Here is a 13,859-nt window from a genome sequence, read left to right as displayed (position 1 = left end):
TATACAGATGTCATGTTTATCACCACCACTCACAAGTAAGGCATTTCCTTGACATGTCACACATCCCCTCCAGCTGTTTAAGGAGAAAACTTTTCTGAATCTAGCTATCTCAGATCCTAGTCCAAACTGCACTTAAACCTGAAGCGCTGTTAGCGTACCTTCTTTACATGCAGAAGGTCCAAGATTCAATCCCTGGAATCTCTAGATACGGCTGGAGAAAGACTTCTGCCTGAAACACTGGAGAGCAGCTGCTAGTCAGTGTCCAGAATACTGAGCTGGATGGACCAACTGTCAATACAAGGCAGCTTCATACATTCCTCTTTAAATCAGCTCTATGTTCAGAAAAATGAGGACTAGAATCTTGTTTTACTTTTAAGCAAAGGGTCACCTTTCTGTGGCAGAGCTCCTGCTCCTAAATTCAGTCCCCAATGTTGTCTCCAGATAGGGCTGGGAAAGAGACCCCCCCGCCCCCCCATCTGAAATCCAGGAGAGCCATTGCTCATCATTGTATAAAATACTGAGCCAAATGGGCCAGTGGTTTGATTCAACATGGCAGCTTCCTCTGTTTGAGGGGATTGCATCTACATACGTGTGTTTGAGCAGCATAGCCTATGCACCCAAAAGGAAGGGTGGAGGGGCAATCTCTGCTCAGTAGGGTTTGCTGCCCTAGGGAAAGGTGCCCAAGGGCAGCAGCTTTGCAGTGCACACTTATGTAATACTTGCTGTGTTTGGTTCTGGCACTTCCTCTTATGCAAAGTAGAGAGGGGAGCCTTGCAATGCACTCTTCTGTGGTGTTTACTCCCAAGTAAGTGTTTTTGTGTTTACTCTTAGGAAGCGTGCAAAGTAGGATGGCAGGTTCGCAGTGCAGGCCTCTCTGTGCTGTTAGAGTTTATATCTTTGCCATCTTTCTGTCAAAAAAAGGTCTCCAAAGCAGCTCAGAGAGTTCACAAACAAATTCAAGTTTAAAAAAAATGCAACTTTGAAAAGTTGAATATGCAAACTTTTTTTAAAAAAAACACCCCTCTACTGTATCACTTATCCCCCTCCTCGTGTGTTCTACTTATTAATATATTGTGACTGGGTTCCGTTTGTTTATTTGCATGTATACTTGGAACTGAACTACTCCGTGTTTCTGGGGCCTTAACTCCCCAGGGAAGGGTGCTCAGGGATGGCAGCTGCGGCCTTGCAGTGCACTCCTGTGTCAAGTATTTACTCACCTGTAAGCTCCAATGTGCTCAGTTTAGGGTTTCTCCTTTAGGAAATGCACAAGGCAGGACAGCAACCACCTGCAGAGTGGGCTCTACAGCAAACACTTGTGTTCGCTTCAGGGCTCCCTCTTAGGAAACGTACAGCATTGTAGGATTGTAGCCTTGCTATTCAGCTCTATGGAAACTTGGGAGTGAGCTCCTGTGTGTTTATTGAGTCTTGCCCAGGAATGGATTTGAGATGGAAGTATTGCTATTAACAGTTTTGTATAGCAATTCTGTGGCTTGGTGAAATGCTTTATATTACTTTATCTGTGTTGTCTACTCAACAACCATCTTATGTGGTGGGCTGCTGCATTTTCAGATATGCATCTTAGGGTAAGAGTATGACTTGTGAGCCCTGAGCTGAGGGTGGACAGGTGTGAACCTGGGTCTCCTTCCCGCAGCAGTGGCTCTGTGTGGCCTATTGAAGCAGATTTAAAATGCTGTTGTTGGCCACAGAGAATTTGGCCCCAAGTTCTGAGGCTCCCCAGCGATGGTTTAGAACAGGCATAGGCAAACTTGGCCCTCCAGATGTTTTGAGACTGCAACTCCCATCATCCCTGACCACTGGTCCTGTTAGCTAGGGATGATGGGAGTTGCAGTCCCAAAACATCTGGAGGGCCGAGTTTGCCTATGCCTGGTTTAGAAGTTACCAAGATGAGAATCAGAATTTACAAATGCTTCAAATTATTGAAGTAGCATAATGGAATCTGTGGTAGGTTAGGATAAATATAGGGTTCAGAGGAGGGAATAAAATGATAAGAGCAGTGCACTGGTTGAATGTGTTTTGGAGACTTGCAATACTGACATTACACGTTTTGGTCCAGTACTAAGTTTTGTTTCCAAGCAACCTTTTCCCCATATGACCCATGGCCATAAATAACCTGCAGTTCTGTTGAAAGCATGACCCAGAGGATATATTTTCCCATGCTGTTAAATGTAGTGCCCTCTTCCAATCCAAAGGAGTGTCTGTGGTTTTGAAGCATATATGCTGGAGCTTTTAACTCCTTAAAAGGCACCCTGCAATCTCTCGCAGAAGCTGCTGCTCATGAAAGGAAGTTAGAAGTTACAGTATGTTATACTGGTAGTTAGGGGAGTTTCTAAAGTGAGATTATTATTGCATATGAACCCAGATTGAATTTTGTGTTTCTCCTCTGCTTTTTAGGACTTCACAAGTGTGTGATTGTCAAATGGGGCAATGCCTGTAGAATGGGACATTGGTTTCACAAACAGTTAATTATGGGAAGTATTAAATAATCCTTCTCCTTTCATTTTAACAGGGTTCATGACAATGTTTGCCTACAAAGGAGAACAGATGCTGGTTGTTTTTCATAAGTGATGCTAGGAGTTATTTTAGTTTGGAATATCTGTTTCCTCAGTGTGTTTTATATGAGGCAGAAAATGGAAGAGAATTGATTTAAAATTAATACACATCCAAGCAGTTGTTGTGGAAAATGCAAAAAGCAGTTTAAGTGCTGTTTGAAAAATGCCTGCTTTGAGCCTGCAAACGCCTGCATTGCCTTTAGGGTGGGTGTGGACAGTTTCACCTTTATGTAACATGTAATTGTGATAGTATGAAGAGAAAGAGAACACTTCAGGGCAAAGGTTCAGGGGATAACACCCTGTTAAGAAACATGACCTGATGCTCAGGCAGGGAAGCTGTTTGATTTTGCTGGCCCTTAGGCTTTAGCAATGCATAGAGCTCTCTGCCTTTTTGCAACACTTCCTTGTTCACTTGCAAATATGCTCTTGAGGACCACAAACAACCTTCCAGGTCTCTCTATTCAACCCTCAGAACTCTCTGCGGGTCAAGCTCATACACAGGCCACACTCCTCACTGCCCCTACTCTGCACCCTCCTGAAGTGCTTTTGCCTGGCTGGGCCCTTGAACTGTGATTCCTCCTGCTTAAGTGAATGGAAAAAGGGGGTGTTGGCTCTGAATCTCTGTCACTTGTAAGCCTGGGTCAAAGCTCCACTTGTTGTTGTTTTTGTCCAGATGATTTGCTTGTGTATTTCAGATATTTATTTGAAATTTTGAGCACAAGTAATATATGCAGAGATTTATTTTTTAAAGAAGAAAAAGCTTCACTTCTCAGGAACCCAAGTTACTTTAGCTGAGTCTGTAAACCTGTATGTGGTTGATGAGACCACTTCAGAGGTTGACCCTCAGGATGCTTCCAGCTCTGAAGAATTCTCCGTACAGCATTCTGTATACTTTGAGTCTCTGGCACTTGTTCATTCCCATGAGTTGGAGTGTGTCATTTGACAATCTGGGTGGGGTGATTGGGGTTGGCTTGACTAGCCAACTCCGAGGATCAGTGGAGAAGTTTGGGGTGTTCCCACAAGGCATCACAGATCCATCATCCCAGACACTGTGGAGAAAACATCTCTCTTCCTTTTCCCTCAGACCTTTCATTCTGCGCACCTCTCCTGAGCCCATCTTCTTCCTCTTCCAACTCTTGTTTATTTATTGTCTACTAAAAAATTAGTTGGAACTTTTCTGCCACGTAAGAGCCCCTAATATGGTCCACGCAGTATTAAGATGAATATAGTATTGACAGCGGGCATCAACGTTTTTCAGCCCTCTGAGCACATTTAGAATTTTTTATCAAATGCCATGGCTGCCAGCTCCTCTGCTCACCTCTTGCCTCCCTCCCCCCGGATCAACCCATACCCCACAGAGACAGTAGAGGAGAGCACATGCACATGGATGTTGCTTTTTCAAGGGATTTGTGTAAACAGACATATACAAGAGTACTCAAAAAGATTTGTACATATAATCAGAAATAATTTGGTGCCAGGTTTATTCAGGGAGCATTTCCCCCCTTGTTATGGTGTTGTCAGGCAATAGACACACTGAGGAGCTCCGAGGCGAGTGAGGCTGAGCAGCCAGACTTTGCTCAGCCCATAATGCTGCCAAGGTGGCATGATGTAAGCTCCTAACCAACATGAAAGCATAAGGTTTGCACAGCCTTGCTTTCTATCCATTCAAACAACCAGCGGAAGTCTTCCCGACCTCGTACAACACCTTTACCAATCAACCACTCATGCCCATAACAATTTTGCCTGACTTCTGATTGTGCTATATAGAGGCACAATCTGAGACCGACGGTGAGAATTCAAATACTACAATCTAACCTACTTTTATCATTTATCATTTTATTACATAAAATTCAGAATTAAAAACAGTTAAAACGGACTACATTCACTGGAATAGGGTGGATCCTGCAACTCATATCTCAGGTATCAAAGGTCAGGGGGGAAAGCTGCGTATTCAGCATTTACCAAAAGCTGTATACTGAATAAGCTGGACACAGTTCTGTGCGGAAGGAATTGCACAGTTTAGGGCCTTCCAGCAGAGAATGGCCTCTCCTGGGCCACCGCTCCCCTCAAAAAACCTTCTGAGGGTGGTGGAACTTCCAAGGGGACCCTTCTACTGAGCTTGACAGGTCTGTAGGAAGGATGCGGTCTTTCATAAATTTGGGACCTAAATTGTTTAGGGTTTAGAACAGTTAATGTGAGCACCTTGAATCGGGCATGGAAACGAACTGTCAACCAATGTAGGACAGTAATTGGAAGATGCCTTCACCATGTTAAAATAAAACACCTGTCACTTCTGAGGTCTTTGGCACCCCAGAAATCAGCCAGCAAATCCACCCACACATGGCTTCAGCTCAGCAAATTTATATCAAGAGAGATTGTGGCTGAACTGAAGGGACAGGTGAACACACTTACTTCCCCTAGCAACTGTTCCCTGCCTTTCACCCAGAGAGTACATGTTCAGATAAGGTTATAGCCCAACTGCAGAGCAGGTAAATATACATGCTTCCAGAGCTAAATGGCACTGACTTCCCTGTCTCTGCAGTTACAGCTAGCTACAAATCACAATAATTTTTCATGCAAACTAGGATTGGATGTACTTGTTGACAGTAGTACACTGCAAACAAATCACCTGGCCAGCTTTGTTTAAATGGTGCTACTTGGGAGGTCACTTAGCCAAACACCACTCTGGTTGCCAACACATAGTCTGTCCTCCCATGCTGTGGTTAAGCATGTGACAAGCATTTTCACTGCTGACCTTTGAAATGAGGATAATCCATATCCATTTACAAGCAGCATGCTCAGCAATGATGCACACGCAACAGTGTGTAGAACAAGTTACAGTCAGTTGTACAAAATGGGCTGGCATGGAAAGAAAGTATTTTGCCCTTTTTTCAAATGGCTGTTTTAGCTCAAACAAGTAGGCCTTGAGCCCTTATGCTGATGCCATGTGTATATCTAACCTTTGGCCATCACGGATTAGTTAAAGGACCAGAAGGGAGACTAGCTTTAGTTGGTGAAAGCAAACAACCTTGTTGCTTACATAAGACACTTCAGGTATGTTTACAGACGGCCCTATCCTGTGTTGCATTACAACAATTTCAGTTGTGTCGATCACACTCCCTAAAAGGGGCTCGCAATCTAGTCCCTTCTGGGTTACATCTTGAGGGAAACTTAAAGTAGAACAAGCTAAAATTGATACCTTAAAAAAGTATGTCCTTTCTAAGGACATAAAAATAGCCTGCTGGATCAGTGGCTCATTCAGCCCAGCATCCTGTTCTCAGAGCAGCCAACCAGATGCCTGTAGTAAACCCCAAAGCAGGACCTTAGTGCAGTAGCAGCTTGGCAGAAAACTGGTTTATTACTACTTTTAATAGGTTTGCAGGAGCGTACTGACAGTCCAGCTGACTCAAGAAAACAGAACATCATGTCCAGTCTAAGATTTTGTTAAAGCAATAACTGTGATAAACAACCAGTGAGATTCTGTTACTAGTTTTGGGGATCATTTCAGATCTCTGTTGAAGCCATGGACTCAGAGGGCATCTCTGAACTACTTGCTGTTTCTCTGACTCAGCTACAGCTCCCATAGCCATTGGTCAAAAAGGCAATGCAAGTTAAAACAAGTTGTGTGCGTGTGCATGTGTTCACCCCCTTTAAAAGCTGATTATATATATAAACAGTTGAATACTGTATTCATAAAATCAATCCCACAGATACCAACAGAGCTAAAGGTCTCTAGATGCCAAAAAGACAATAACAAAAGTGCCTGAGATATAACGGAAGGGAGTTCAAAGGGTAAAGTGTCGCCACACTAAAGGCCAGCTGCATCTAGAGAGTATCAGATGAGTATTCACTGCAGGTGATTGATTGCCTTCTAAATCAAGTTATACCCAGTGTGCTATAACTTTGTGTCAATGGAGAAAATTGCTTTTTCCATTTGAGATAGTTAAAAGACCGTTGACAGTGGGCACGATAAAACAGGGATCTCCCCCTCTGCTCATCTAACTGCTGATCTTTTTTCTTCCCCTTCAGGCTTTTGCTCAGTTTGATCCTGAGGGTGATGGCACAGTGGATGTGGAGAACATGCTGGAGGCTCTCAAGAACTCCAGCGGAGCCAATCTTCAAGGGGAGCTTAGTCACGTGATCAGGCAGCTGCAGGCTTGTTCGCTTGTCCCAGGTAAGAAATGGGAAGGAAGAAGGGAGATGGCTTCTGTGGATTTATCTTAATGCAATGGGCCACAGACTTAAGATAGCATGACAGTAACCCCCTGGGAAGGTGCCTGGTGTTAGAGCAAATGGAGAAGGGCCATAGCTCATAGGTAGAGCAAGCAGAAGGTCCCACGTTCAACCTCTGGCGTCTCCAGGTAGGGTTGGGAGAGACTTTGCATTGGGACTTTCTTCCTAGGATGATTCTTCTGCCACTGTAAGGCAGCTTCACATTCTCCAGTTGATATATAGCTATGTGAGTTGTAGTCCAAAACATCTGGATAAGACGAGGTTGGTGAAAACTAACATATGCAATAGCAGAAGGAATCATTGATTGGGCATCTCACTTAGCTCAAGTGTGCAATTCTATCACCATTGCTAGCTTCACCCTGAACCATTCAAGGGGTTCATTTGTAATCACTTGTTTACTCAGGAGTTGTCATGTTGACTTGCTCGTGTTTTCCTGAGAAGTGCATGGTCATGACTCATGAGGCAGTGCCAAACCTTTGCGAGGTTTCTAGTAGCTTTGTTTGGGCACACCCAAAATAAACAGTCAGGGTATAAAAGTACTCATAGCTAATAATAATGCTTGTTTTTCAAATATTCATAGTGCTTTCACAGTCTTGCTAAGGTAAGGCCAGTATTGACCCCATATTACAGATGGGAGATCAATGTAGATAGAGGGAGATTGACGTTTACTGAAGGTCCACACTAAGTTTCTATAAGAGGCAAGATTCAGAGTAGCAACTGTCTGCTTCGTAGCTCAAGCTTCTTAGCCACTGCACCACATCAGTGTCTAAAATATATGAAAACTGTTAAATCTGGGGGGGAAACCTCAGACACCCTGCGAGAGGGCTGTGAGTTCCGTGCTAGGAAAAGGTCTGAGAAGAGAACAGTATCTGCGGGTCTCCCTCTCTCTCTCTCTTTCTCTCTCTCTCTCTCTTTTGCATCGTGTTTCACTAGTTTGTTTGCATTATTTGAGCCCCATAGTTGAGTTGAAGCAGGTCTTAGCAGTCTTTCACAGCTAGAAGAGGTTAAGGATATGGTTCAAGGTACCAAGTAAGGAACAGATAGTCATATAGAGTGTGGCTACTCCCAGTTTCTGAACACTGGATATTTTGGGAGATTCTGCACCCATGTTCATAAACATATCCTCCAAACCTAGGAATGGACTAGGATTTTTAAACAAGGGCCATGTCATATTTCCAGAAACTTCTAGGATCAGACAACATGGAAAAATGCTGCTACCAGCTCCTACCATTCTGTAGGGATTATATCAAAACAGTTTCAGTAGTTTAGGATACAGTGATTACTTGGTTCACACACAGTTAAGCCATCAGCCTGTTCCTTGGGGCCAAATGTGCTTCCTCACTTGCTCACACTGATTGAATATGCTTCTCCTCACACTCTGGTTTTAATTATCAGTAGCTTCATATGGTTTCTTAGGGGCACTGCTGCTGCTTTTTCCCCTTCCACTAGCATAGTTTGGAAGCACCTAAGCGGTGACTTGAGTGGGGTTTATTTAACTAATCTCATGTTTAGCCCAGGGATTGGGAGCCGGTGGCCCTCTAGATGTTGTTGGACTACAATTCCCATCACGATGGGAGTTGTAGACCAACATCTGGAGGGGCAACAGATTCCTCTGTTCCTGTTCTAGCCAGTTGAGTGATAGAATTAAGTTCCACTTAATTAACTGAAGCAGGAAATGTTCTGTCTCTACCAAAATATGTATGCACCTTATTGCCTTTCCCTTTCCTTCTCAAGGTTTTGTAGACATATTTTCAGAGTTGAATGAGCGCCTTAGTCTCCATGCTTTCATGATCCTGAGGTTCCTGCACCGGCACCGTATCGCCAGCACAGTCATCCCATATCCAGTCTTGGAGTACTTCAACAATATTTGCACCATGCGATCTTCCGTACTGAAGGATTCTTTAGACCGGCTCCTCCTAAAAGAAAAAGGTATTGGAAGTTGATTTGTCCTCTTCTCACCTAAAATGTTTATAATCAGGGCCAGCCACTGAGGTGCAATTATAATCTTAATTGTGTTTCCTCTCAATCTTCTGAATATCCATGTCAGGATAATTTCTTGAGCAGTTCAGTATCAATACATCCTTGGAGGCAAAGCTCCTCTGCAGGTGGAGATGCCGATCTATGCCTCTCTTATTTGAACCATGTTTAAATTCTGATTCCACTAACGTGTGGCATTTTTGTCACTATGGGTGCCATCCCCCCTTTTTTGTCTTCTCCAGATCACCCTTCACTGTAATTGTTCTGCATAGGTTGTGATGTGGGTCATTCAGTCACTCAGAATACAAAGGCGTAGCAGAATTATCTACCTTCAGAGGAGGCTGCCTGTTGCATTGCTGTATGAGTATCTGCTCTGGGCATCCCCCCATCCAATCATCAGGTGTGCCCAGATTAGCAATTCATGTGGGAACTCAGAGTGGGCTTTCCTAAGGGTTGGCAGCTCTATAAGTCCTTTAATAGTGAACCTGGGCAACTGAGCTCCTGACAAGAGAGGGGAAAGGACCTAAAGAAACCATAAGCCAGATCTACACAGTCTGCTTAACAGTTAAGTCTGTGGATGATACTTGTACTATTTGGATGACAGTTCAATACCTGCCCTTAAAAAAAAGAGAGAAAAGGAAACACTAGACGAGAGTGGTTACTTGCCTTCCCTTAGTCAAATTCTCAATGAATGTGTTGCAAGGAAATGAAAGAGAATCACTTCCTCAAAGGTCTCGTAGATTGCCATGAAGGTAGGGGTACGGAGGAAGAGGTAAGCAGAAGTCAGTATGCTGATATGAATGTTTTTACTTAACCTGTCTTTGCCGCTTCTTCCAATCTCTTTACAGAATGTCCGAGTGATTTAAATGGAAACCAGGAATTAGACAAGCTCAAATCAGTTTCAAAGTGCTACACTCACATAGAAACTTCCTCCAATTCAGCAGACATTGACAAAATGACAAATGGAGAGACCTCCTCCTTCTGGCAGTCTGATGGGAGTGCTCGGTCACACTGGATACGGTGAGTGACAGGCTGGATTTCATTATTAACAAGGCTTCTGGGATTTCCAGAGCAGAACGTTCCTCTTCTTTGTTTGACTTGGATGGAAACTGGTTAACATAAGACTCTCAAACTTGTAGAAGAGAGGTATTGTGGTTCTGTCCAGATGTTGGACTCCAACCACTATCCCTGGCTTGGACTTAATTCTGAGCCCAGGAACTGTGGTTTGTTTCATTTACTCATAAAATTCCTTAGCTGCCCTTCACCATAAGGTCCCCAGGATGGGTTACAGCTATATAAACATATGGTTACAAAACCAAGTAAAATCATTTCAACCAAAACAGAAGCTTCTCTTGAACAGAAGGGGTGGGTCCCATAAAACAAAATACCTTAACTGTCAAAAGCTAGTATTGCTCCCACTAGGCTCACGGCATGGATAAACAACAGTGATGTGAAAAACTTTGTGCAGGAGGTTTTTCTACCACTATGTTTTCCTATGATTCTTCCCCCTGTTTACTTATAACAATATTTCTGTACCGCTAATACATAAAGAAAATATCAAAGTGTTTCACAACAAGTACATATGAAACCATACAATAAAAAGCATATTAAAAAGTTAAAATCAGATAACTGTTGTGGAAAGATGTATTCTTAATTGCCTGCATAAGCTTGAAGGAATAAAAAAGTTTTCAGCAGGCATTTAAAAGTTGAAACAGATGGTGTCTGCTGTATCTTTAGTGACAGAGGGTTCCACAGAGCTGGGCAGATTACACAAAAGGCTTGGTTCCTTGTTGTCTCAAATGAACCTTGCCAACTTGGGGAATGACCAGCGACCGTCATGCAGGTGATCTCAGTGACCAACCTGGGATATTAAGCTTCTGGCAGTTCCTGAAGTACCCTGGGCCGAAGTTGCTCAGGGCTTTATAAATTAAGACGTGATCCTGGCCTGATAATAGATGAACAGCCAGTGTCAACTTGCTTGGGATTTTAACTGTTGATAAAGTTTTTAATGTGCTGCTTGTTTTATTACTAGGTTTAGGGTGATTTGGGTGAAGTTCTGCCCAGAAAACCTAATAGGCATGACTAATGCTGGATGCAAGCCTTTGCCTTTAATTCTCTCATGATTTCTTTTTTAATTGTAAGCTGCCTTGAGTTTGATCTTTATCATGGACTGGCACAATATGTATGGCCCAGTAGATACATAAGCCTGACATCTTTTTTTAAATGTGTTCTTTACTGAATAAGTGCAAGTCCGGCAAGCTCAGTTGGGCGCCGCAAAATCTCCTGTTCTCACACCCCACATTCCCAATGAAATCTCTTTGCCTTCCAGTTTAAAGATGAAACCAGACGTCATTCTGAGGCACCTCTCGATTGCAGTCGCAGCCAACGACCAGAGTTACATGCCGCAGCAGGTTACGGTAGCTGTTGGAAGGACGGCCAGCAATCTCCAGGAGGTCCGCGATGTTCACATTCCCAGCAATGTTACCGGATATGTGACATTGTTGGAAAACGCTAACATTAGTCAGATGTGTGAGTCAATAACAATACAATTGGTGTTTCTTCTCTCTCTCTCTTTTTTTAATAAAACAAAATATATTTTAACTGACTGGCTTGAAAGGTAAAAGGGGGGTGGGGAAGCAGTTCCTTAGGGATGGGAAGTTTGGGTTACCCAGGTCAGTCCAAAGTCGCTTTATCTCGTCCAGGTTAACCCAAAGCGACTCACAATCAGCCCACCAAACAGACAAGAAACCCCACATAGACACTTGCCTGCATCCCTAGATGTTGAGCTCTCAATACTTGTGGATGCCCATGCTCAGAGACAGTTTTCATGTGTTCTGGGGCCAAGCCTTTGAATCTGAGTGCAGATTCTGGAGTTCAGCTAGAAAACTTATTTAAAAGAGTGCTGGAGTTCAGATTGACAGATTTTAATACCCCAAGTGTGTATAACGTTATAACTGTGCCACTAGAAATGTGAATGGAAACCACTGAAATCGGATGTCTTGTGAATATCACTCTTCAGGCAAGGTTCGGTGTCTGTATTATCCTCATTTCCATGCAAACCCGTGAATGTCATGGTTGGCTTAATGCACAATGCACCTCAGCAAGATACCAGTGGTTCACTCGGACATTGGACAGCCCCCCCCAATTATTGTGGTTTGTGTGATTGTAGGTTTGTTCATTATCTAGAATTGAATCTGGAATTCTGACCTGCTCAGGGAATTGGAGCGTTGTTGTTTTTAAAGCTAATTAATTTCTGTTGAAGTAATCTTGGGGGCCTATAACCCGTACAAAAAGACCAGCATTAAGGGAAATGTTGCAATTCTCAGAGAAGTCTTGTCTGCCTGGGACTGTGGCTTATTCTGTTCCCAGAACTACCCTCATATATACAGATCACACATTGATTTATTACATTTATATCCCACCTCTCCTTGAAGGAGATCAAGGTGGCGTGCATTCCCCTTCCCCCATTTTATTCTCACAACGACCCTGTGAGGTAGGCTGGGCAAAGAGGCAGTGACTGGCCCAAGATCGCCCAGTGAGCTGCATAGCCAGATGGCAATTTGAAGCCTTGTCTCTCCCAGGTCCTAGTGCAGCACTCAAAACCACTACACCACACTGGCTACCATTTTGGGAGAGAGTTTGGGAGAGAAATGGGGCCACCTAAAAATGGGAGCGGCTTCTGGATATTCGTGGGACTCCCTAATACAGAAGTTTGTGCCTTTTTGTCAGAAGGGGGGAGAAGAAAAAAGAAAAGAAATGTGGCCTGATCCACGGACTTTTGAAGTTCCAGGATAACGTGGATAATTACATGCCAGCATTGTGCAGTAGGGCAGGGGGCGGGGAGGAAAATGGAGAGAGTAGAGAGAGAAGTGCCCTAGCAACTTTGCAGTTAAGTTTCCTAGGTGAAAGCACCCCCACCAGGCATTATAAAGGGATGTTTCAGGAAGAAAGGAAACCTCGGTTCTCAAACGCAATCCATTCCGGAAGACCATTCGAGTTCTGAAACGTTTGAAAACCGAGGTGCAAAGGGTTGGCTGCAAATGCAATTGAGAAAATAAAAAAACACGCAGCGGAGGCTGTTCGACTTTGAAAAATGGAAGCATTTACTTTTAGGTTCTGAAACATTTGACAACGGAGACGTTCTAGAACCGAGGTACCACTGTAGTTAAAAGATACACTGGTTTGATGCATTAGATGAAGACTAGGGTAAAATAAAAAATATGACCTCTTGGTGGGGGGGATTTAGACATAAGGATTCCCCACATGTCTGTCTGTTTTTTTGTAAATAATTTTTATTTTATTTTATAATGTATATAAAACCAAGACAACAACAGATGGGGGGGGGGGAAATATCCAGATAGGCACATAGAGTAAGTACTGATACATATGGGTTAAGTAACAAAGTCATGAAAGAAAAAATGAGAATAAAAATTGCCTTCACGTAGAAGAAAGAGTATTTGTGTTAACTGATCTTCACATATAGTTCCAGATTTGCCAAGCACGTGATGAGGGTTGTTTTGAAAATAATGCTTCTGCTGTATATGTAATAAAGAGATGCCAAATCATATTTAAAATATCTGGAAGTGCTAGACCTTGTTGAAATCTCAAATTATGCATAACCACGTGTCTGTTTTGACTCTGAGTCTGGGATATGATCCCCAGCCAATAATTTAAGCTTGCCTGCCACTAGGTCCGCCTTCATTTTTGTGGCTTGGCAGTTGGCTATGCTTGGTTTACAGCTGCCCTGCTCTGGAGAACCCGAAAGAAGGTGCAGGAATTTTTCAGGCCTGGCATAGGAAGCTCATTTGTGTCGTTCTCCACTCCCCAGTAAATAAACTTGGTTTGGCAGCAACATCCTCCATGATGAGCCTTCTTCCCCTCACTTCATATTTTCCTTTAATAGCTTGTAGAATCTACCGATTGCCTAGACCTAGGAGTTTATTGATTCATGGTATTGTACTCTGAATAAGCAGTCATGTTCTAGGCTGCAGGAGAGAATGCTTTTGGAATATAACTCAAAGGGGTTCGGGTGGTAATGTACAGCGAAGGATGTTCCGCTACACCAGGCATAGGCAAACT

The 13,859-nt window shown here is 43.3% G+C and overlaps 1 protein-coding gene across 2 annotated transcripts in view; it reads left to right on the top strand.

Moving 5' to 3' along the window:
• ZZEF1 (zinc finger ZZ-type and EF-hand domain containing 1) overlaps window positions 1–13,859 on the top strand; it is a 73,182-nt gene that overhangs the window by 1,213 nt on the left and 58,110 nt on the right. For both annotated transcript variants that reach the window (XM_083587333.1, XM_083587334.1), the window contains exons 2-5: window positions 6,600–6,744; window positions 8,538–8,732; window positions 9,629–9,800; window positions 11,110–11,309. In XM_083587333.1, coding sequence (XP_083443459.1) covers window positions 6,600–6,744; window positions 8,538–8,732; window positions 9,629–9,800; window positions 11,110–11,309 — 712 coding nt within the window. The remainder of the gene's footprint in view (window positions 1–6,599; window positions 6,745–8,537; window positions 8,733–9,628; window positions 9,801–11,109; window positions 11,310–13,859) is intronic.

The sequence above is a fragment of the Podarcis filfolensis genome (assembly GCF_964270895.1).
Source record: "Podarcis filfolensis genome assembly, chromosome: 15".
NCBI classification, from domain to species: domain Eukaryota; kingdom Metazoa; phylum Chordata; class Lepidosauria; order Squamata; family Lacertidae; genus Podarcis; species Podarcis filfolensis.
This window is presented reverse-complemented; position numbering and strand designations above follow the sequence as displayed.